This window comes from Oncorhynchus keta, chromosome 34, assembly GCF_023373465.1.
Source record: "Oncorhynchus keta strain PuntledgeMale-10-30-2019 chromosome 34, Oket_V2, whole genome shotgun sequence".
Lineage (NCBI taxonomy): Eukaryota > Metazoa > Chordata > Actinopteri > Salmoniformes > Salmonidae > Oncorhynchus > Oncorhynchus keta.
In genome coordinates, this window is record NC_068454.1 from 8,112,920 (window position 1) to 8,139,050 (window position 26,131).

At 43.8% G+C, this 26,131-nt stretch overlaps 1 protein-coding gene across 4 annotated transcripts in view; it reads right to left on the reverse strand.

Moving 5' to 3' along the window:
• Positions 1-26,131, reverse strand: part of LOC118366578 (rho GTPase-activating protein 6-like) — a 72,935-nt gene that overhangs the window by 7,876 nt on the left and 38,928 nt on the right. For 2 of the 4 annotated variants that reach the window (XM_052492928.1, XM_052492931.1), the window contains exons 2-9: positions 17,009-17,168; positions 15,705-15,776; positions 11,971-12,233; positions 9,829-10,024; positions 9,547-9,602; positions 5,845-5,995; positions 3,591-3,739; positions 1,771-1,950 (exon numbers count right to left, since the gene is read on the reverse strand). In XM_052492928.1, coding sequence (XP_052348888.1) covers positions 1,771-1,950; positions 3,591-3,739; positions 5,845-5,995; positions 9,547-9,602; positions 9,829-10,024; positions 11,971-12,233; positions 15,705-15,776; positions 17,009-17,168 — 1,227 coding nt within the window. Of the gene's footprint in view, positions 1-1,770; positions 1,951-3,590; positions 3,740-5,844; positions 5,996-9,546; positions 9,603-9,828; positions 10,025-11,970; positions 12,234-15,704; positions 15,777-17,008; positions 17,169-18,624; positions 18,735-26,131 lie in introns of those variants that run through there. The other 2 variants (XM_052492930.1, XM_052492929.1) reach the window with 2 other exon arrangements.

Genomic DNA, 26,131 nt, shown 5'->3' on the forward strand with positions numbered 1-26,131 from the left:
TTTTGCCCTGGTAGCACAATCGATATGCTGATAGAATTTGGGGAGCCTTGTTTTCAGATTAGCCTTGTTAAAATCCCCGGCTACAATAAGTGCAGCCTCAGGACATGTGGTTTCCAGTTTACATAGAGTCCAATGAAGTTCTTTCAGGGCCGTCGATGTGTCTGCTTGGGGGGGGGAAATAACACTTAAAAAAAACAAAATACTGCATTGTTTCCTAGGAACGCGAAGCGAGGCGGCCATCTCTGTCGGCGCCGGAAGTAAAGTCACGTGGGGTGGGTGTGGAGCCAGAGACATCAGTGGGGTAAAACTGTAGACCCCAGTTGCTACAAACACAACATTTATCTCTGGGACCTTCGGGATGACAAATAAGATCCAGATGACTAAATGTATCAAACCAGTTGCGGTGATAAAAGGTTTGTTGTTTTACACTCTCTTCAAACAATAGCATGGTATTTTTACATTGTAATAGCTACTGTTAATTAGACACAGCAGTTATAATAACGTTTATGTCCTGGAAAGTTGGCTGTTTTATACAACGTCATTCTAGTCACATTAGCAACAACTGTCCCGTTTTAGGGACACTGATCCCGTAGAGGTTTTAAATAATCAACTTCTTGATATGCCACACCTGCCAGGTGGATGGATTACCTTGGCAAATGACAAATGCTCACTAACAAGGATGTAAACAAATGTATGGACAACACTTTATGGAAATAAGGGTCTGAATACCCATGTAAATGTGAATTCAGTTTGACATTTTTTTTAATACATTTTCAAAAAAGTTCTAGAACCCTTTTTTGCTTTGTCATTATGGGATATTGTGTGTAGATTGAGGATGGAAGAAAAACAATTGAATCTATTTTAGAATAAGGCTGCAACGTAACAAAAAACTTCCTGAATGCAAAAACTGTGTATAGCTTCAAAATATGCTTAACTATATTGTTGATATATTTAGTGGTCAGTCCTTGCGTCAAAATAGCTCTGTCTATGAATTTAAGAGTCATTGCATTTCTCCATGTCCATCCCTCAACTTTTTACCACAACAGAGGCGGTGCGTGTGCTTTGTTATCGTTTCAACTGAGGATTGCCCCTTTAAGAAAAATACAGCTTGGTCTGGAAAGAAACTGTAAAAACACTGTAATCAGTATGTCCAAATCCATAGTCCTCCTTTTCCTGGACCTTATAAGGACCCGTACAGGAGTGAAAAACAAAGGCAGGAGTTGATGATCTTCTCTGTGGAGCTTGGTTTTACAAGGCTTAGGCCTTCTCCAAAACGTATAAAATGCATGTTTACATTTCATTAGATTGAGCCACTCTATTAAAGGAATACATCTGTATTTTGGCAATGATGTCCTTTTATCTACTTCCCCAGAGTCAGATGAACTTGTGGTTACCTTTTTTTTTGTCTCTGCCTGCAGTTCGAAGGACATTCCTAACTAGAACTACTGCAATGACTAACTATAGTAGCGTTACCACAATGACTGGAAGTCTATGGTATCTGCTAGCAGAAACTACCTCTAATTTCCTTCATAAAAATGTAATCCATGGGGAAGTAGATAGCAGGCCTCATTGCCAAATTCCCAAAGTGTCCCTTTAAGCACAATTCCCCTAAGAACAATTATTCTAGGAAAGGAGAGCAGTGACTAAGAGAGTTCAATTGTTTGTCAGCTGTGCCAATTTTGTACTCTGTTCTCTATCTAGTGTGATAAACACTTATATATATCCATTTATTGGTGCCATGTTAGTGTTTTCCATAAGTGGATAGCTTACCATGAAGAGGGTCTCATACGTGGTGATCATGCTGTGTACCACGCCAATGATGGCTGTACTCTCCTCTGCGCGGGCAACACTCTGAACAGTAAACTCCTTGTCCGAGCTCTTCTGCTTGTGTAGAAGGTTGGGCCCAAAGACGGTGGCCAAGTTGAGTGATGTCATCTTGTTCCCGGTGATCTAAAGACAGCAGTGGGACAATGAGCACAAAAACATACACACACACACACACACACACACACACACACACACACACACACACACACACACACACACACACACACACACACACACACACACACACACACACACACACACACACACACACACACACACACACCTTTCTGAGAAGCTCTCCTGCCAGTGCTGGCAAACATGAGCTCCTTCTGCTCAGTAGGACATGAACAGTTTATTATGCATCGTCATGAAATCCCCAGTAATAACAGGATAATGAAGCCTGAATTGATCTCATTCTGGCTGTCTGGCCAGCAGCCCCACAACTCACAGCCTCACAGGCCAAGTACGTGATTGTTAGCAAGACATTTTCGTCTGATCTTTTGTGGTTACAGGAAAAATCAGGACTATGCTGAAGGTTAGGTTGATGGAGGTCAACTGGAAGGATTAGTAAAGGTAACACTGAATAAAAACATCAGATTACTTTCTGGTCTTTCTTTTAAGTTCAATGTAAAATTAACATGGAAAAGCAGTCATTAATACAGATCATTTTTAAAAATCAATTTATGATTATGGTAGCAATAGAAAACAATGAATGCACATGGCTGACTCTTGACACACAGAGGTGTATACCTATTCAAACCGAGAGGAGTGTGGGAATTAATACTCACTTAAGCCGCTCATGTCAACATGAATAAAGCTATAAATAATATAATATAATATAATATAATATAATATAATATATGCCATTTAGCAGACGCTTTTATCCAAAGGGACTTACAGTCATGTGTGCATACATTCTACGTATGGGTGGTCCCGGGAATCGAACCCACTACCCTGGCGTTACAAGCGCCATGCTCTACCAACTGAGCTACAGGACCACCAAAGTCTGTCAATTTGTTACATCAGAATGTAAAAATATCCTTCCCATGTACTCCTCTCTGCGCTCATTTGGGGTGATGGAAGTACTATTACTAGCATGCTAATGACAATGTAGTCTGCGCTGTAATGTAAAATGCTTGCAGTATTTCGATAGATGAATATGACTCATGACCTAGTCATGAATCAGAAATAACCAACATTGGGAAAAACTACAACATTCATCTATGAAAGTTGATATCTGACAAATTGAGAAAAGGACCGTAAACCTGAGTAAATTAATTACACTACTAACCTCTCATCCTGTCATGCTCTGCCCTGTCCTCCAGCCCTTTCCTCATGTCCTGCCATGTCCTGCCCTCATGTCCTGTCCTCCTGCCCTGTCCTCCAGTCATCCTATCCTGTCCTCCTGTCCTGCCGTGTCCTACCCTCATGTCCTGTCCTCCAGTCATCCTATCCTGTCCTCCTGTCCTGCCATGTCCTGCCCTCATGTCCTGTCCTCCTGCCCTGTCCTCCAGTCATCCTATCCTGTCCTCCTGTCCTGCCGTGTCCTACCCTCATGTCCTGTCCTCCAGTCATCCTATCCTGTCCTCCTGTCCTGCCGTGTCCTACCCTCATGTCCTGTCCTTCCCTGCACTGCCCTCATGTTCTGTCCTCCTGTCCTGCCGCGTCCTGTCCTCCTGCCCTGTCCTCCAGTCTTCCTATTCTGTCCTCCTGTCCTGCCGTGTCCTACCCTCAAGTCCTTGCCTGCCCTGTCCATTCCACACCTCATGTCCGTCCCTGTCCTGACTGTCCTCTGCGTGGGCGGTCACCGTTGCCAGGAACTCCAGGAGGCGTTGCAGGGTGTCACTGTTGCACGGCGGCAGCAGATACACAAGTAGCTGGATGGTGCTCTCCTGGTCTGGATGGTCCAGTACTGCAGGGGAAGACAACCATCAACACAACTCCCTCTCATTCTCACAGGTACAGGTACAGACACGTTTTACAATACAGACGGTATAGGAATCAGGTATACTCTCTTGGTGTATGAAGTGTATGCTTTCTTAATAACAAACTACTGTAGTGTACAGTGGCTTGCGAAAGTATTCACCCCCTTGGCATTTTTCCTATTTTATTGCCTTACAACCTGGAATTACAATAGATTTGTTGGGGGGTTTTATCATTTGATTTAAACAACATGCCTACCACTTTGAAGATGCACATTCTTTTTATTGTGAAACAAATAAGACAAAAAAAACCTGAAAACTTGAGTGTGCATACTGTAATTATTCACCCCAACAAAGTCAATACTTTGCAGCAATTACAGCTGCAAGTCTCTTGGGGTACGTCTCTATAAGCTTGGCACATCTAACCACTGGGATTGTTGCTCATTCTTCAAGGAAAAACTGCTCCAGCTCCTTCAAGTTGGATGGGTTCCGCTGGTGTACAGCAATCTTTAAGTCATACCACCGATTCTCAACTGGATTGAGGTCTGGGCTTTGACTAGGCCATTCCAAGACATTGGAACGTTTCCCCTTAAACCACTCAAGTGTTGCTTTAGCAGTATGCTTAGGGACATTGTCCTGCTGGAAGGTGAACCTCCATCCCAATCTCAAATCTCAAAGAAATTCCCTGTATTTAGCGCCATCCATCATTCCTTCAATTCTGACCAGTTTCCCAGTCCCTGCCATTGAAAAACATCCCCACAGCATGATGCTGCCACCACCATGCTTCACTGTGGGGATGAAGATCTTGGGGTGATGGGAGGTGTTGGGTTTGACCCAGACTTGGTGTTTTGCTTGATGGCCAAAAAGCTAAATTTTAGTCTCATCTGCCCAGAGTACCTTCTTCCATATGTTAGTGGAGTCTCCCACATGCCTTTTGGCAAACACCAAACATGTTTGCTTATTTTTTTCTTTAAGCAATGGCTTTTTTCTGGCCACTCTTCTGTAAAGCCCAGCTCTGTGGAGTATATGGCTTAAAGTGGTCCTATGGACAGATACTCCAATCTCTGTGGAGCTTTGCAGATCCTTCAGGGTCATCTTTGGTCTCTTTGTTGCCTCTCTGATTAATGCCCTCCTTGCCTGGTCAGTGAGTTTTGGTGGGCGGCCCTCTCTCGGCAGGTTCGTTGTGGTGCCATATTCTTTCAATTTTTTAATAATGGATTTAATGGTGCTCCATGGGATGTTCAAGTTTCAGATATTTAAAAAAACAACAACCTTGATCTGTACTTCTCCACAACGTTGTCCCTGACCTGTTTGGAGAGCTCCTTGGTCTTCATAGTCCGCTTGCTTGGTGGTGCCCCTTTCTTAGTGGTGTTGCAGACTCTGAGGCCTTTCAGAACAGGTGTATATATACTGAGATCATGTGACACTTAGATTGCACACAGGTGGACCTTATTTAACCAATTATGTGACGTCTGAAGGTAATTGGTTGCACCAGATCCTATTTAGGGGCTTCATAGCAAAGGGGGTGACTACATATGCACAAACCACAATTTTTGTAAACAAGTTATTTTTTTTCATTTTACTCCACCTATTTGGACTATTTTGTGAATGTACATTACATGAAATCCAAATAAAAATCCCAGGTTGTAATGCAACTAAATAGGAAAAACGCCAAGGGGGATGAATAATTTTGCATGGCACTGTAGGCGTAACTAAACCCTTCACACATTGGGTTGATTAAGGCTATGAGTAGTGTTGTGGTTAGATTGTGGTGAAGCAATTGAGTTATATAGTGTATGAAGTGTACATGAATGTGGGGTATGGGGTAAATGTGGGCTGTTCATGGTAGTGATGAAGGCTGTGTGAAGTGTGGTGGTGAGATTGTGTGTCATATTGTGGTATGAAGTTTAGATGTGAGCGTAAAGTATGGGTTTAGTAATGTGTTTGTGTGTGTGTGTGTGTGTGTGTGTGTGTGTGTGTGTGTGTGTGTGTGTGTGTGTGTGTGTGTGTGTGTGTGTGTGTGTGTGTGTGTGTGTGTGTGTGTGTGTGTGTGTGTGTGTGTGTGTGGCCAAGCCCGTGTGTCTGTGTTCCTCACACATGGTGTTGAGGAATGCGGTGTAGAGCTCTCTGGTCAGCAGGGGTTCAGGCATATCCCTCAGGAACTCCTTAAGCAGCGCGGCCACATCATGGACACTGTTAGCCTCGTCCAGCTGGACCTCCATTCCCAGGTCACACTGCTCTCTGAGCTGGAAACAGCATACCAACATCCCACATTCCACAGTTTAACACTAGAAACTTATTGGAGACAACAGCCCTCCCTCCACATTTTAACACTAGAATCGTACTTGAGACAGCAACCTACATTCCACAGTTTAACACTAGAAACTTATTGGAGACAACATCCCTCCCTCCACATTTTAACACTATAATCATACTTGAGACAACAGCCATCCCTCCACATTTTAACACTAGAATCATACTTGAGACAACAGCCATCCCTCCACATTTTAACACTAGAAACATACTGGACTGGAGACAACATCCCACCCTCCACAGTTTAACACTAGAAACATACTGGACTGGAGACAACATCCCTCCCTCCACAGTTTAAAACTAGAAACATACTGGAGACAACATCCCTCCCTCCACAGTTTAACACTAGAAACATACTGGAGACAACATCCCTCCCTCCACAGTTTAACACTAGAAACATAGTGGAGACAACATCCCTCCCTCCACAGTTTAACACTAGAAACATACTGGACTGGAGACAACATCCCTCCCTCCACAGTTTAACACTAGAAACATATTGGAGACAACATCCCTCCCTCCACAGTTTAACACTAGAAACATACTGGACAGGAGACAACATCCCTCCCTCCACAGTTTAACACTAGAAACATACTGGAGACAACATCCCTCCCTCCACAGTTTAACACTAGAAACATACTGGAGACAACATCCCTCCCTCCACAGTTTAACACTAGAAACATACTGGAGACAACATCCCTCCCTCCACAGTTTAACACTAGAAACATACTGGACTGGAGACAACATCCCTCCCTCCACAGTTTAACACTAGAAACATACTGGACTGGAGACAACATCCCACCCTCCACAGTTTAACACTAGAAACATACTGGACTGGAGACAACATCCCTCCCTCCACAGTTTAACACTAGAAACATACTGGACTAGAGACAACATCCCACCCTCCACAGTTTAACACTAGAAACATACTGGACTGGAGACAACATCCCTCCCTCCACAGTTTAACACTAGAAACATACTGGAGACAACATCCCTCCCTCCACAGTTTAACACTAGAAACATACTGGAGACAACATCCCTCCCTCCACAGTTTAACACTAGAAACATACTGGAGACAACATCCCTCCCTCCACAGTTTAACACTAGAAACATACTGGAGACAACATCCATCCCTCCACAGTTTAACACTAGAAACATACTGGACTGGAGACAACATCCCTCCCTCCACAGTTTAACACTAGAAACATATTGGAGACAACATCCCTCCCTCCACAGTTTAACACTAGAAACATACTGGACAGGAGACAACATCCCTCCCTCCACAGTTTAACACTAGAAACATACTGGAGACAACATCCCTCCCTCCACAGTTTAACACTAGAAACATACTGGAGACAACATCCCTCCCTCCACAGTTTAACACTAGAAACATACTGGAGACAACATCCCTCCCTCCACAGTTTAACACTAGAAACATACTGGACTGGAGACAACATCCCTCCCTCCACAGTTTAACACTAGAAACATACTGGACTGGAGACAACATCCCTCCCTCCACAGTTTAACACTAGAAACATACTGGACTGGAGACAACATCCCTCCCTCCACAGTTTAACACTAGAAACATACTGGACTGGAGACAACATCCCACCCTCCACAGTTTAACACTAGAAACATACTGGACTGGAGACAACATCCCTCCCTCCACAGTTTAACACTAGAAACATACTGGACTAGAGACAACATCCCACCCTCCACAGTTTAACACTAGAAACATACTGGACTGGAGACAACATCCCTCCCTCCACAGTTTAACACTAGAAACATACTGGAGACAACATCCCTCCCTCCACAGTTTAACACTCCACAGTTTAACACTAGAAACATACTGGAGACAACATCCCTCCCTCCACAGTTTAACACTAGAAACATACTGGAGACAACATCCCTCCCTCCACAGTTTAACACTAGAAACATACTGGAGACAACATCCATCCCTCCACAGTTTAACACTAGAAACATATTGGAGACAACATCCCTCCCTCCACAGTTTAACACTAGAAACATACTGGACTGGAGACAACATCCCTCCCTCCACAGTTTAACACTAGAAACATACTGGACTGGAGACAACATCCCTCCCTCCACAGTTTAACACTAGAAACATACTGGAGACAACATCCATCCCTCCACAGTTTAACACTAGAAACATATTGGAGACAACATCCCTCCCTCCACAGTTTAACACTAGAAACATACTGGACTGGAGACAACATCCCACCCTCCACAGTTTAACACTAGAAACATACTGGAGACAACATCCCTCCCTCCACAGTTTAACACTAGAAACATAGTGGAGACAACATCCCTCCCTCCACAGTTTAACACTAGAAACATACTGGACTGGAGACAACATCCCTCCCTCCACAGTTTAACACTAGAAACATATTGGAGACAACATCCCTCCCTCCACAGTTTAACACTAGAAACATACTGGACAGGAGACAACATCCCTCCCTCCACAGTTTAACACTAGAAACATACTGGAGACAACATCCCTCCCTCCACAGTTTAACACTAGAAACATACTGGAGACAACATCCCTCCCTCCACAGTTTAACACTAGAAACATACTGGAGACAACATCCCTCCCTCCACAGTTTAACACTAGAAACATACTGGACTGGAGACAACATCCCTCCCTCCACAGTTTAACACTAGAAACATACTGGACTGGAGACAACATCCCTCCCTCCACAGTTTAACACTAGAAACATACTGGACTGGAGACAACATCCCTCCCTCCACAGTTTAACACTAGAAACATACTGGACTGGAGACAACATCCCACCCTCCACAGTTTAACACTAGAAACATACTGGACTGGAGACAACATCCCTCCCTCCACAGTTTAACACTAGAAACATACTGGACTAGAGACAACATCCCACCCTCCACAGTTTAACACTAGAAACATACTGGACTGGAGACAACATCCCTCCCTCCACAGTTTAACACTAGAAACATACTGGAGACAACATCCCTCCCTCCACAGTTTAACACTAGAAACATACTGGAGACAACATCCCTCCCTCCACAGTTTAACACTAGAAACATACTGGAGACAACATCCCTCCCTCCACAGTTTAACACTAGAAACATACTGGAGACAACATCCATCCCTCCACAGTTTAACACTAGAAACATATTGGAGACAACATCCCTCCCTCCACAGTTTAACACTAGAAACATACTGGACTGGAGACAACATCCCACCCTCCACAGTTTAACACTAGAAACATACTGGACTGGAGACAACATCCCTCCCTCCACAGTTTAACACTAGAAACATACTGGACTGGAGACAACATCCCTCCCTCCACAGTTTAACACTAGAAACATACTGGACTGGAGACAACATCCCTCCCTCCACAGTTTAACACTAGAAACACACTAGGAATTTCACAGTGTGTTTTGATGAGCACCTAATCGATGTGTTCATCAGCATTTTCCAGAGAAACCTCACCTGCCGCACTCTCTTCTTTGAGCTCCCTACACGGAAGATGCCAACTGTCTGTAGACCTAAATTACATGGAGAAATAAAGGGCAAATTTGATGTGACACCAACAGGGAAAATGTGTACATAAACTCCAGTCGCGTTTAACAATCCTCTGCAAGTCATATCCTCCATTGACTTCAGTGAACGATTTACATGAACGTCTGTGTCGTCTGCGCTCACTACAACTGTGATTCGGGCCCAATATGCGTAGCACTTTCTAAAGATTGACGGCAATTCCTTTGTGTGTACCATATTTCTCCAGATGCAGGCAGCACATCTCCACCACCCTGGGAACCTGTCTATAGATGGGGTTGAGGCTAAGCTTCTTGTCCCTCTGCTTCTTCCTGTTGCTGGGTGTCTCGGCTGGTAGGGACAGCTGCAGGGCTTCCAGCAGGCGAGACTGATTGTCATCCAGGTCAGTGATGCAATCCACAGACACTCCTCCCTGCCAGATACACATACTTGAGTGAGTACGGTACAGTACAGCCATATGGAGAGGTGATGGATAGCATATGGCGACGAGCGCATGGCATGGAATGATGGATTATATACAGTGTACTCGGAAAGTGTTCAGACCCCTTCACTTTTTCCACATTTTGATACGTTACAGCCTTATTCTAAAATGTATTCGATCTATAAACATTTACATTTACATTTAAGTCATTTAGCAGACGCTCTTATCCAGAGTGACTTACAAATTGGTGCATTCACCTTATGACATCCAGTGGAACAGCCACTTTACAATAGTGCATCTAAATCTTTTAAGGGGGGTGAGAAGGATTACTTTATCCTATCCTAGGTATTCCTTAAAGAGGTGGGGTTTCAGGTGTCTCCGGAAGGTGGTGATTGACTCCGCTGTCCTGGCGTCGTGAGGGAGTTTGTTCCACCATTGGGGGGCCAGAGCAGCGAACAGTTTTGACTGGGCTGAGCGGGAACTGTACTTCCTCAGTGGTAGGGAGGCGCAAAAACATTTACATAAATATTCAGACCTTTTACTCAGTACTTTGTTGAAGCACCTTTGGCAGCGATTACAGCCTCGAGTCTTCTTGGGGATGACGCTACAAGCTTGGAACACCTGTATTTGGGGAGTTAATCCCATTCTTCTCTGCAGATCCTCTCAAGCTCTGTCTGGTTGGATGGGGACACAGCTATTTTCAGGTCTCTCCAGGGATGTTCGATCGGGTTTAAGTCCGGGCTCAGTCTGGGCCACTCAAGGACATTCAGAGACTTGTCCCGAAGCCACTCCTGCATTGTCTTGGCTGTGTGCTTAGGGACATTGTCCTGTTGGAAGGTGAACCTTCACCCCAGTCTGAGGTCCTGAGAGCTCTGGAGCAGGTTTTCATCAAGGCCTGATTGGTGGAGTGCTGCAAAGATGGTTGTTCTTCTGGAAGGTTCTCCCATCTCCACAGAGGAACTCTGGAGCTCTGTCAGAGTGACCATCGGGTTCTTGGTCACCTCCCTGACCAAGGCCCTTCTCCCCCGATTGTTCAGTTTAGCCGGGCGGCCAGCTTAAGGAAGAGTCTTGGTGGTTCCAAATTTCTTCCAGAGAAGAATGATGGAGGCCACTGTGTTCTTGGGGACCTTTAATGCTGCAGAAATGTCTTGGTACCCTTCCCCTGATCTGTGCCTCGACACAATTCTGTCTTGTAGGTCTACGGACAATTCCTTCGACCTCGTGGCTTGGTTTTTGCTCTGACATGCATTGTCAACTGTGGGACCTTATATAGACAGGTGTGCCTTTCCAAATCATGTCCAATCAGTTGAATTTACCACAGGTGGACTCCAATCAAGTTGTAGAAACATCTCAAGGATGATCAATGGAAGCAGGATGCACCTGAGCTCAATTTCGAGTTTGATACCATTGAGTCTGAATAATTATGTAAATAGATTTCTTAAAATACTGTTTTTGCTTTGTCATTATGGGGTATTGTGTGTAGATTGATGAAGAAAATGTTTTATTTAATCAATTTTAGAAAAAGGCTGTAACATAACAAAATGTGGAAAAAGGGGAAGGGGTCTGAATACTTTCCAAACGTACTGTAAGTGGATGGCATACATTGAAGTGAAGTGGGAGCCCGGCCAATGGTATTTCTACCTCTGCCCATCAAGTTATATGGGGCGGCAGGGTTGCCTAGTGGTTAGAGCTTTGGACTAGTAACCAGAAGTTCAAATCCCCGAGCTGACAAGGTACAAATCTGTCGTTCTGCCCCTGAACCCCCTAACCCACTGTCCCTAGGCCGTCATTGAAAACAAGAGTTTATATTTAACTAGGCAAGTCAGTTAAGAAAATATCAAATAAAATGATATGAACAAGTTGCTTTGGATATAACAGAATACATTCAGACTCATACCATAGGTTTGTTAGAACAGCCCCCACAGGTAAAAACCTACCCTTCTGCGGGTGTGTGTTGCTGCTTCGGGTGTGCTGGGTGACGGTGACTCAGTGGCCGTCTCAGAGGTGGAGCTGAGAGACGAGTTGCTGCTGGACAGCTCCTTGTCTTTGGTGCTCTTCCGTGAGGTGAGGTGTAGCAGGGAGGACACCAGGTCACTGGGGTCACGGTGCTCCTCGCGCTGGGGCTCCTGACGCTGCTTGTGGGTGCGATCGTTAGAGATCACCTGCGACAGAAGTATGCCGAAGGCCTGGGGCGTTGCCTCTATGATGCGAGGGACGGATAAGGAGGGGAAAGGGGAGGACCCGGAGTTAATATTCATAAATTCAGCATTCAACTAAATGTAATGGTAAATCCCAAGACTTGCTTCGAAGTATGAAGTAACTGTGCAGTGAAGCCTGGATGGCTATAAACTATGCTTCCTTATTTAAAAAATAATAATAATGACATTATTATACTCTGTACTCTAATTGAAAACTCTTATCTATATAAAAACATATCTAAAGATCCTTGGGGAAATGCAGTGTTTAGCCTAAACAGTATCCGTACCATGTATACACTATCCCCAATCAGGGGACGCATACTTTGGGATGTGTCTCTTTAAACACAGGGAGAGAAATTTAAAAGAGAGGAGGGTGGGCTAGGGTTGTCCATGTCTGAGGTTAGGCTGGAATGACCGAGGTTAGGCTGAGATGAACAGAGGTTAAGCTGGGATGACCGAGGTTAGGCTGAGATGAACAGAGGTTAGGCTGGGATGACCGAGGTTAGGCTGAGATGACCAGAGGTTAGGCTGAGATGACCGAGGTTAGGCTGAGATGACCAGAGGTTAGGCTGGGATGACCGAGGTTAGGCTGAGATGACCAGAGGTTAAGCTAGGATGACCGAGGTTAGGCTGAGATGAACAGAGGTTAAGCTGAGATGACCAGAGGTTAGGCTGAGATGACCAGAGGTTAAGCTAGGATGGCCGAGGTTAGGCTGAGATGACCAGAGGTTAAGCTAGGATGACCGAGGTTAGGCTGAGATGAACAGAGGTTAAGCTGGGATGACCGAGGTTAGGCTGGGATGACCGAGGTTAGGCTGAGATGAACAGAGGTTAAGCTGGGATGACCGAGGTTAGGCTGGGATGACCGAGGTTAGGCTGAGATGAACAGAAGTTAAGCTAGGATGACCAAGGTTAGGCTGGGATGACCGAGGTTAGGCTGAGATGAACAGAGGTTAAGCTGGGATGACCGAGGTTAGGCTGAGATGAACAGAAGTTAAGCTAGGATGACCGAGGTTAGGCTGAGATGAACAGAAGTTAAGCTAGGATGACCGAGGTTAGGCTGGGATGACCGAGGTTAGGCTGAGATGAACAGAGGTTAAGCTGGGATGACCGAGGTTAGGCTGGGATGACCGAGGTTAGGCTGAGATGAACAGAAGTTAAGCTAGGATGACCGAGGTTAGGCTGAGATGAACAGAAGTTAAGCTAGGATGACCGAGGTTAGGCTGGGATGACCGAGGTTAGGCTGAGATGAACAGAGGTTAAGCTGGGATGACCGAGGTTAGGCTGGGATGACCGAGGTTAGGCTGAGATGACAGAGGTTAGGCTGGGATGACCGAGGTTAGGCTGGGATGACCGAGGTTAGGCTGGGATGACCGAGGTTAGGCTGAGATGAACAGAGGTTAAGCTAGGATGACCAAGGTTAGGCTGGGATGACCGAGGTTAAGCTGAGATGAACAGAGGTTAAGCTAGGATGACCAAGGTTAGGCTGGGATGACCGAGGTTAGGCTGAGATGAACAGAAGTTAAGCTAGGATGACCAAGGTTAGGCTGGGATGACCGAGGTTAGGCTGAGATGAACAGAGGTTAAGCTAGGATGACCGAGGTTAGGCTGAGATGAACAGAAGTTAAGCTAGGATGACCGAGGTTAGGCTGAGATGAACAGAAGTTAAGTTAGGATGACCGAGGTTAGGCTGGGATGACCGAGGTTAGGCTGAGATGAACAGAGGTTAGGCTGGGATGACCGAGGTTAGGCTGGGATGACCGAGGTTAGGCTGGGATGACCGAGGTTAGGCTGGGATGACCGAGGTTAGGCTGAGATGAACAGAGGTTAAGCTAGGATGACCGAGGTTAGGCTGAGATGAACAGAAGTTAAGCTAGGATGACCGAGGTTAGGCTGAGATGAACAGAAGTTAAGCTAGGATGACCGAGGGTAAGCTGAGATGACCAGAGGTTAGGCTGAGATGACCAGAGGTTAAGCTAGGATGACCGAGGTTAGGCTGGGATGACCGAGGTTAGGCTGAGATGAACAGAGGTTAGGCTGGGATGACCGAGGTTAGGCTGAGATGAACAGAGGTTAGGCTGGGATGACCGAGGTTAGGCTGAGATGAACAGAAGTTAAGCTAGGATGACCGAGGTTAAGCTGAGATGACCAGAGGTTAGGCTGAGATGAACAGAGGTTAAGCTAGGATGACCAAGCCAACTCTCAATATTGTTTTTTCTTCTTTCCTTGACCACCCAGGCGACAGAGAGAACTCACATTCCTGTGAACATTGTAGCAGGAGGCTGGGCAGCAGTTGGCAGTGCTGTTCAGTGGAGGCTGCTGAGGGGAGGACGGCTCATAATAATGGCTGGAACGGAGCAAATGGAACGGCATCAAACACCTGGAAACCATGGAAACCATGTGTTTGATGTATTTGATACCATTCCACTGATTGAGCCCGTCCTCCCCAATTAAGGTGCCACCCAACCTCCTGTGGTGCAGTTGTTGAAGCAGCCCAGGCTCCTACTGTATATTTTCCTCTCAGAGCTCGGTGGGTTGAAACAGCTGAGAATGCTTGCTTTAGTGAGCTCCACATAGCTCCAGTGAAATGGATCAAAGAGTCAACGGATGGCCCGGCCAGTGTGTGAGATAACGGAACGCAGCTGGACATGAACAAAGGTCTAGAGGACTCAGTGTCTGTCCCACAGCCTCCAACTAAAAAGAGCCATGTTTATCTACACTGAAAGATCAACATCAATATTATCACTGACTACATGCAAGACACTTTTCTCAAATATGCTGTAGTGATGGAGAGAATTTGAGATTCCCCCAATATTGTCATTGTATGGTATGGCGAAGTGAAATATCTCACCTTTTATATATACTTTCCGAGGCAGTGGAGGCTGCTGAGAGGAGAAGGGCGAATAATAATGGCTGGAACGGAGCAAATGGAATGGCATCAAACCCGCTCCCACCATTACCATGAGCCCGTCCTCCCCAATTAAGGTGCCACCAACCTCCTGTGTTCTGAATGTATTTTGAGTCTAGGGCTGCACATGTGTAATATCCATATCCCATGCAATATTTTGAAACGCCACTCAGCAGGGTGTAATGTCCGTTTGTATAGTTTACTCGTTTGTTGTCTCTCTCCTCTAGCGGCTGCTTCCCACAAACACCAAGCCCTGTCCCCTGTCACTCAAGCAGTACGCTTCCTCTGCTGTTAGATCCAATATACGTTTGCATGCTGTTCTGTTAGGTCAAATGCAGTCAACACATTGTTCCAAACAAGAACGATGGTGCTCTCCATCATTGTATTTCTATGATTCCAATAGGTCACCAAAGTGTTTTGATCTATATCTATATAAGTCAAATGGCAAAAGCAGTATTTGGTTAACAAAAGAAAATCTCAATGAAATGTTTTTCCCATTTTGTGCAACCCTACTTGAGACACAAAATAAACATAGCTAACTCATGTGACTAATTAATGGAACTACCTTTGTCTTTACTCATCTCTTTGGCCAGTGAATCCAACTTCCTCCTGAGGGACTTCTTACGCTTTTGACCATCTAAGAAAAAAACAAAAAACACTTCATAACATTCTACCACATTCTACTGCATTCTACCACATTCTACTGCATTCTACCACATTCTACTGCATTCTACCACATTCTACTGCATTCTACCATATTCTACTGCATTCTACCACATTCTACTGCATTCTACCACATTAATAATAATAATATAACATTCTACTGCATTATACCATACTTGTCACATGTCATTTCATGACTCAATATTGCATTACCATACACAAATGTTTTCATCACTCATCACAATCACTCAAAAATATCCTTAAACAGACAACCCAAGCATAAATCATAATATTTCAAAATGTGGAATATGAATCCTAATCCTAGTTTTCAATAGCACTGTTAAAGTCACATGTGACAATCCACACAAAAACATGGCCGGATATACTGTCTTGTCTTTTCTAACTCAACCCATACGTAGAAAGGGTGGTTCTAATGGGGCGGCAGGGTAGCCTAGCGGTTAGAGCGTTGGACTAGTAACCGGAAGGTTGCAAGTTCAAACCCCCGAGCTGACAAGGTACAAAATCTATTGTTCTGCCGCTGAACAGGCAGTTAACCCACTGTTCCGAGGCTGTCATTGAAAATAAGAATTTGTTCTTAACTGACTTGCCTAGTAAAATAAAGGTTAAAAAAAATGTCTGCTACTATTTCAGATTACATTTCATGTGCTTTTCCTACAGTTGACTGTTTACTTTTCATGCTAGTGTTTTCTAAAGTTTTAATGCTGTAGTTATTGCGAGTGACTGTTGATGGCAGTGCATAGGGTGCCTGTCCCATGTTAGCCTAAAATAGTTAAGGCAGGAGCACACGAGGGAATGTAATCCAAGACAGAGCCTGGCTGACCAGAAACAGACCATGAGGTGAATATAGACAACCTCACACCACGACAAGACAGTTGAAATAAATAACTCCTACAGCTACATACCTATAATTGACTATCTTCTATAGAAAAAGTTATTAAATACACAGTTAAAACAGGGTTTTACAAATTGCTATCCATGCAAACGCTAAATACACAGGACATCCTATGTAAAATACACAGAATAAACTAGAGATGATTTATTACATTCAGTTTTGGTGTCAGTATCTGTTGTGTAACATTCAGACTTGTTGTGACAAGAATGTTTTCCAAGTAGTTTTGTTCGTTGAATGGAGAGATCAGGAGAGAGTGGATGTTAGATGGCCTCCAAGCCTGAATAGTAGAGTACCTTTGGGGATGGTGATCTGGCAGCCCAGGTTGTATTCCTGGAGCAACCTGCTGAAGGCCACTTCTTGCAGGCGGACTCTCTCCAGCTCTGAGAGGCTCTGGAGGGGCACAGGCTTCAGACGAACGCTCCGCCCTGACATGCTGTTCCACGTGAAGGCACCCTGTGGTGAGGAGACAGGACACACACACGTCAGAGAGGAAACAAGGGATACACACACATACACACATCAGATACATCTATCAGTACTGTTACTGTGGAGGTACCTGACTGGTCATGCATTTGTAAAGCAACAGATATTTCTGCCTGACCTGACAGTTGAGAAACTGGAGTACATCAATCATTTGACAATTCCCATGATTAATTCCCAGTTGGTTTTAGCCTAATATGTGTTCAGATCTAGTTTGGTTTCTATTGTACAACAAATTATTTAAGGAACATACAAATTCTTATTTCTTTCAACTCTGTAAGTAAGTATGAACCAGAGTTCATGTGAATAATCTCCCTGACAACAGATCTCAATGACGACGAATCTCCCTGACGATGGATCTCCCTGACGACAGATGGTTATTTTGCCCACTAAGGGAAGAGAATGTAAAAACTGGGTCATGCCAACCACTCTAAAAGGAAACAGACTCATGTATTTTCCACAAACTAAACTCCCTTTACCATCGAGACACAAGAGCAAAACTAGAATTTAAAACACATTATCTCCCGACCTCCTAAATGAGAAGTGTGTAGGCCTAACAGGCCTAACAGTATAAAGAGCCTGTTCTGTTAAGTGAAACCCATTTACTCAGCCATTACCAAATATGTCTCTCTCCCGTCATCTCCTCTGGTCTATAATGAGGTCACAGTCCATGGTTTCAAAAGGCCATCAATAAAAGCCTAGTTGTTGTAATTTCCTCTCTGACTGGAGAACTTGGTGAATAACACAGCTGGATGGGCTGAAACTCCCACTGTGAGAGAGAGCTTGCCAGAGCACCATCCATGCTTAGGAATGTCAGACATTGAGCCCTGTGTTTCAAGCCTCATTACAGCCTCTCCCAGCTCTGGTTGGAGAGGTAAGTGCTGCTGACATAATGTAGGCCAACTCTCTCTGTCTAATGTTGAGATGGTGTTAAGTGTAAATTCATTATCGTCTGACAGTATCCAAGAACTGTGACATGGAGAGAGTTCAATACTCATCCAGCCACCACCATGCGTGGAGAACATTCCATACAATACAATTTGACTAACATTTCAGGCTTGAGAAAACACACTGATTTACTTTTATAATGCAAATTCAAGACTAACAAAATAACAGTTAATGATCTATGATGAAAAGGACTTTGCTGAGTTAGTTAATAGGATGAACTCCTGTTGTGATCTACCAGACTAGGAAACCAGGAGTCCTTACTCGCTGCTGAAAACCCCTGACCTCAGAGCATCTCTCTAATAAATCCAGCCAGCAGATTAGACTTCCTTTGATCTCATATGAACCATGCTCCGAATCGACTTACGGGCTCATTATCAGGCTTTGCCTACACTACTGTACAGTAGCTTACTCTCTCCTGTTGGGAGAGAAATGTCTTTACTTCACAAAGTCTAACTACTTTAACTGAGTTAATATCACGCACCTGATACTGAACCATGGACAAACATGTACATCTAACCGCTCTGCTCAGGCATGCTCCACCTCTATGGCATTGGCTAACACCTCAACTGCAATCAGAGGTTCTGGGGATGGAGAGTAGAAATACAACAGCATAGAATAGCACCTAAGTCATCCCATCTAAGGGAGATCTAACACAGATCTAACGGAGATCTAACAGAGATCTAAGGGAGATCTAACTGAGATCTAAGGGAGATCTAAGGGAGATCTAACAGAGATCTAAGGGAGATCTAAGGGAGATCTAACAGAGATCTAAGGGAGATCTAACAGAGATCTAAGGGAGGTCTAACAGAGATCTAAGGGAGATCTAAGGGAGATCTAACAGAGATCTAAGGGAGATCTAACAGAGATCTAAGGGAGGTCTAACAGAGATCTCAGGGAGATCTAACAGAGATCTAAGGGAGGTCTAACAGAGATCTCAGGGAGATCTAACAGAGTTCGAAGGGAGATCTAAGGGAGATCTAACCGATTTAAGGGAGATCTAAGGGAGATCTAACAGAGATCTAAGGGAGATCTAACCGATTTAAGGGAGATCTAAGGGAGATCTAACAGAGATCTAAGGGAGATCTAAGGGAGATCTAACAGAGATCTAAGGGAGATCTAACAGAGATCTAAGGGAGGTCTAACAGAGATCTCAGGGAGATCTAACAGAGTTCGAAGGGAGATCTAAGGGAGATCTAACCGATTTAAGGGAGATCTAAGGGAGATCTAAAGGAGATCTAAGGGAGCTCTAACGGACATCTAAGGGAGCTCTAACGGAACTAAGGGGGATCTAATGGAGATCTAAGGGAGATCTAACAGAGATCTAACAGAGATCTAAGGGAGATCTAACAGAGTTCTAAGGGAGATCTAAGGGAGATCTAACCGATTTAAGGGAGATCTAAGGGAGATATATTGGAGATCTAAGGGAGCTCTAACGGAACTAAGGGAGATCTAATGGAGATCTAAGGGAGATCTGGGGGAGATCTAACTGAGATCTAAGGGAGATCTAACAGAGATCTAACAGAGATCGAATGGAGATCTAACAGAGATCTAAGGGAGATCTAACAGAGATTGAACGGAGATCTAACAGAGATCTAAGGGAGATCGAACGGAGATCTAACGGAGATCGAACGGAGATCTAACAGAGATCTAACGGAGATCTAAGGGAGCTCTAACGGACATCTAAGGGAGATCTAACAGAGATCTAACGGAGATCTAAGGGAGATCTAACAGAACTAAAGGAGATCTAACGGTCATCTAAGGAAGATCTATCCATTCTACTGTATCAATCATGTTTCACAGCCTTGACGGCCTCCTGACATTACAGTGTTTACCTCAGCTCATTGTGAGGGTTCCTCCCCTGGTAGGGTGTTGAATCATTGAGTCATTTTCCCCAGTCCAACCCTCCATCGGCTACACAAGGGACTGATACTGTGTAGTACTTCCTTCCCTAATCAACAAACAAAAGATTGTCTCTGTTGCGATTCTCTCCATGTTCTGTCCACTGGAGCCAAGATCTCTGCTGTAGCCAGAGAATGTGTTTAATCTCCCTTCTCTGCGTGCCAACCCATAAAGGCCAAAAACACACACACACACGTTTGGTGTTAATTATCCACAGCTGGGAGGCATCAACACCCAGTAATACATCACAGCACGTTATCACACGTTTCCACAATGTGGGATTGAACACAGAGTAAATGGGATGATAAGTCTGCCCAAACAATCCGGTTCAACAACATTACATCTTATTGTGTGAATACACGTGATATATTGTGAAGATTGTCGTCGGTTTTTCTGATATGAGAAAGTGGTCGAGAGGAAGGAAAATAAGATACATTCTATTCTTCTTCTATTATTTTTACAAATCAAACTCAGAGGTAAATCTCAAAGCCCTGCTAGTTAATTGGCTTCCGAGTGGTGCAGCGGTTTAGGGGAGGGTATGGCCCGGGGTAGGCCATCATTGTATAATAAGAATTTGTTCTTAACTGACTTGCATGGTAAAAATAATAATACATAAGGCTTGAGCAGGTGGCAGTCCGGGGTTGGGATACAGTCAGAAAGTCAAATAAAGCCGTCAATACAACCATTTCCAAGATTTAATACATCTGGTAGGTAACTTAGCAACCACGTAATGGTTAATATAACATAACAGGCTGTAGCATCTGTCCACACAATTACAGGGTATTTGTTTACAACCCACTCTGATTAAGATGAAAAGATAAGTTGGTTATGTACTGTATACATGGCAAGCAGTGGAAGCTGCTGAGGGGAGGATGGCTCAAAATAATGTCTGGAACGGAGTAAATGGAATGGCATGAAACACATGGTGTATTTGAAACCATTTGTTACAGATGTTGTCTGAATGAGACCAAGGTGCAGCGTGGTAGGTGTACATTTTGAATTTATTAAATGAACACCAAAAAAACAAGAAAGATAAACGACACGTAAAGTATAGTAGCGCTAAACCAGCAACTAACAAAAACAAGATCCCACAACAGAAAGTGGAAAAAGGGCTGCCTAAGCATGATCCCCAATCAGAGACAGCGATAGACAGCTGCCTCTGATTGGGAACCATACTCGGCCAAAAACAAAGGAATAGACAACATAGAACCCATCAAACCCATCAAACTGAAAACCCATCAAACTGAAAATCTATCAAACTGAGAACCCATCAAACTGAAAACCCATCAAACTGAGAACCCATCAAACTGAGAACCCATCAAACTGAAAACCCATCAAACTGAGAATCCATCAAACTGAGAACCCATCAAACTGAAAACCCATCAAACTGAGAATCCATCAAACTGAGAACCCATCAAACTGAGAACCCGTCAAACTGAGAACCCATCAAACTGAGGGAACATCAACCTGAGAACCCATCAAACTGAAACCCCATCAAACTGAGAATCCTTCAAACTGAGAACCCATAAAACTTATGCAACATCAAACTGAGGAAAGATCAAACAGAGAACCCATCAAACAGAGGGAACATCTAGATGTGTGTGCGTTATTATAGATTCATTTGTATATTACACCATATCCTATTCATATCAGCTTTAACGACAGCTCTCATCTGCTCAATCTGTTCCGATGTTCCTATCAGATCTCACTACATCAGACGAGGCTGTGGGAGGAGTTATAGGATGTAATGTCTGGAATGGAATTAAGGGAATGGTATCAAACACATCAAACATATGGAAACCACATGTTTGACTCCGCTCCATATATTCCATTCCAGCCATTACAATGAGCCCTTCCTCCTATAGCTCCTCCCACCAGACTCCTCTGCAGTACATCCCATGGTTCACCGTCCTATTCAGAGACCGTCAAGAAGGGCATGGTCCCACCATCCTACTCAGAGACAGTCCAGAAGGGCATGGTCCCACCGTCCTACTCAGAGACAAGGGCATGGTCCCACCGTCCTACTCAGAGACAGTCTAGAAGGGCATGGTCCCACCATCCTACTCAGAGACAGTCTAGAAGGGCATGGTCCCACCGTCCTACTCAGAGACAGTCCAGAAGAGCATGGTACCACCATCCTACTCAGAGACAGTCCAGAAGGGCATGGTACCACCATCCTACTCAGAGACAGTCTAGAAGGGCATGGTCCCACCGTCCTACTCAGAGACAGTCTAGAAGGGCATGGTCCCACCGTCCTACTCAGAGACAGTCCAGAAGGGCATGGTACCACCATCCTACTCAGAGACAGTCCAGAAGGGCATGGTCCCACCGTCCTACTCAGAGACAGTCCAGAAGGGCATGGTCCCAACATCCTACTCAGAGACAGTCTAGAAGGGCATGGTACCACCATCCTACTCAAAAGACAGTCTAGAAGGGCATGGTCCAACCATCCTACTCAGAGACAGTCTAGAAGGCCATGGTCCCACCGTCCTACTCAGAGACAGTCCAGAAGGGCATGGTCCCACCATTCTACTCAGAGACAGTCTAGAAGGGCATGGTCCCACCGTCCTACTCAGAGACAGTCCGGTACCACCATCCTACTCAGAGACAGTCCAGAAGGGCATGGTACCACCATCCTACTCAGAGACAGTCTAGAAGGGCATGGTCCCACCGTCCTACTCAGAGACAGTCCAGAAGAGCATGGTACCACCATCCTACTCAGAGACAGTCCAGAAGGGCATGGTACCACCATCCTACTCAGAGACAGTCCAGAAGGGCATGGTACCACCATCCTACCCGGAGACAGTCTAGAAGGGCATGGTCCTCACATTGACAACTACAGACATGTGGACTAGACTCTCACATTACCCCACCACTCATAAAGCATCTCTCGTTGAACTGTTTAGTGTGACAGCAGTCTTGGATAAGGTTATAAAGGGAGGGTATACTTACTGGAAACTTTCTAAATTTAACAGGCTCACTAGATGTCTTGTGATAGATTACAAAAAATCCTTGAAAGATACCAGCATTTTGTTAGTTTACTGGTAAACTTAGAAAGTTTCCAGTAATATCCCCCCTTTGCAACCTTATCCTCTGTTGGGCCTTATCACATTTAAGATATATGAAATCATTAAATAAAATTATAAAAAAATAAGATGACAAAGCTGTAAAACATTCTCCTAAATATAAATCATCAACTAAGTGAATACCATTTGTGTTTAATGTGAGGGTTTCAGCATTTAATATCCTATATATATATATATGGGGCTCTAGTGGTTAGAGCGTTGGACTAGTAACCGGAAGGTTGCAAGTTCAAACCCCCGAGCTGACAAGGTACAAATCTGTCGTTCTGCCCCTGAACAGGCAGTTAACCCACTGTTCCTAGGCCGTCATTGAAAATAAGAATTTGTTCTTAACTGATCTTGCCTAGTTAAATGAAGGTAATAAAAAATGTTTAACAATGTCAAAACTATGGCTGTCAATGTCTTTGGGTCAGTTATGGTGGCAGTTATGAAAAAAGTATATAGTTGGACAAGTTGCAGAGGTAATTGAAAATAATGGCATTGTTGATTACATGCTTTTAATTAATTATGCTATATTCTCTTGAACCATATGGTCTATCTACTAGAACATAATGTACAATATGGAAACATTTATAAACAATGAATACTATGCCGTATATGAATACATTAAAAAAGTAAAAAATAAAGAAGTTATTCAAAAGCATAAATGACCAAAGTTATGACAACTTGCCATAGGATTATTGTTAATTAACAAAATGACTGAAGATTCCGGTAACTTTGGTAAATTATTGGTAGCTTAGCAACCCTAGTCTTGGTAATGAAATGTTTACTATGACCGTGTGTGTGTGTGTGTGGCAACAGCACCTTGGAAGAAAACTACCAGCATAAGGTGGCTGAGATAGGAGAGCAAGCAGAGGGATGATGATCAGTATAAAATCAGTAAGCATAGGAGAGAATTTTACATTACATTACATTTAAGTCATTTAGCAGACGCTCTTATCCAGAGCGACTTTCACTTGAGTGGTCAACTCTAATGTCTAATACAATTTATCTGAAGGTTATGATTGTATGTGTGAGTAGGATGGTACCTAATCATATCACAGTGGGGAAAAAGAGCATTCTATGAAATGGATCAGTCACTTTTCCCTGAACAGCTTGAAAGATATCATATAAACATGTCACTGTGCATTCTTTCACATTAAAAGGAGAAACCTGGTTTTGAAAAGATTTAATGTGTCATTAAAGGGGAATGTTGTTAGTAATGCTAACCCTGAGTTCAATCTCATCTTAAACATGATATGTGAAAACATTACGCCACTCAGTGGTGTTTTCTGTCCAATTACAGGTGAGAGGTGCTGCCCTGCTCACTAAACCCCACCTCAGAGGATGAAAGAACATTAACAGAGGTAACATACAGTACTGTACAGTATATAGCCACATGGTATGCAACACATAGCCATAAACCGCCATGTGTGTGAGTAGGGATGCTTATTCCTGTTACTAACAGTTCTGATAGTTAATAACATAAAATAGAATGGATTTTCCATTCAGTTTCATGAAATAGTAGTTAAATTCATCATGTACTGTAATACTGTAGCATCCTGTATGAAAGAGTTGCCACAATGTGCATGTCCTTCAGTGGTCCGTCCCCAATGCAATTAAAAAAAGAGAAAGTGTTAGCCATCGCTCAGTGAGGTACAATGAGTAGACAAAGTAGTGAGACTGACAGCTCAGAATACAGCCATTAAGCACACTTGGGATCGGTATGTTGGGTGATGAATATTCCTCCCTGTTCAGGAAGCCATTGAATGGAACATTTAACTAGTCCTGTTCTCCACAAAGACTTCAAACGGCGGCTTGACTCATTTTAGAAACAAATACCGAAAACGATACCACAACCTCTACAAGTCCAACACTAATATAATTAACTAACAAAATGGAAGAGAAACTGCCACCGTCCCAATCTGAACTAAACAGGATTCTGCATGCTGATCAATATTTATGACTGCATCTCAATGAGGTTATTTTTGGGTTGGTTGACTGTTCATTGACTTTCTGATGTCTGGGAAGTTCACAACCTGCACACACAGCAACCATTTATCTAGATCGAGGGGAAACACAACCACGATTTGTTATTTCCAATCTGATGAGGAGATGATAGATAGGGCATAGTAATGACAGCTTCTGTGGCACCAAAGATAACTAAAGGAAACTAGATTCTTGGCATATTCAAAACAATACCATATGATTCTTTTTATAGACATTGTGAACAAAAACAGGCTTCAATGATTACTATTATTGAGCTTTTACTAATATAGTGTTGTTGGAATAATGGTGTAAAACAGTTTATCATACTTCATATAGTACTTCCTGCTTTTAAGCTAATATTATTCAGCTACAAGGAGACTCCCCAATAATGTGTTATCTTTCATACTACATGAAGCACAAGGTCAGATGCACATATTTTCAAGGATAATTAATAAAAAACATTACTAAAAAGTGACCATGTAAGTTGCAGTATGATTTTCCTCCTACAGTTTCTACATGTATCACTGAGGTCCAATACGATTCATAAGAAATATGGCGTTTAGCTCAATGGGCTAACAGGGTCTTGTTCAATGGGCTAACAGGGTCTTGTTCAATGGGCTAACAGGGTCTTGTTCAATGGGCTAACAGGGTCTTGTTCAATGGGCTAACAGGGTCTTGTTCAATGGGCTAACAGGGTCTTGTTCACTGGACTAACAGGGTCTTGTTCAATGGGCTAACAGGGTCTTGTTCAATGGGCTAACAGGGTCTTGTTCAATGGGCTAACAGGGTCTTGTTCAATGGGCTAACAGGGTCTTGTTCAATGGGCTAACAGGGTCTTGTTCAATGGGCTAACAGGGTCTTGTTCAATGGGCCAACAGGGTCTTGTTCACTGGACTAACAGGGTCTTGTTCAATGGGCTAACAGGGTCTTGTTCAATGGGCTAACAGGGTCTTGTTCAATGGGCTAACAGGGTCTTGTTCAATGAGCTAACAGGGTCTTGTTCAATGGGCTAACATGGTCTTGTTCATGTATTTGTTT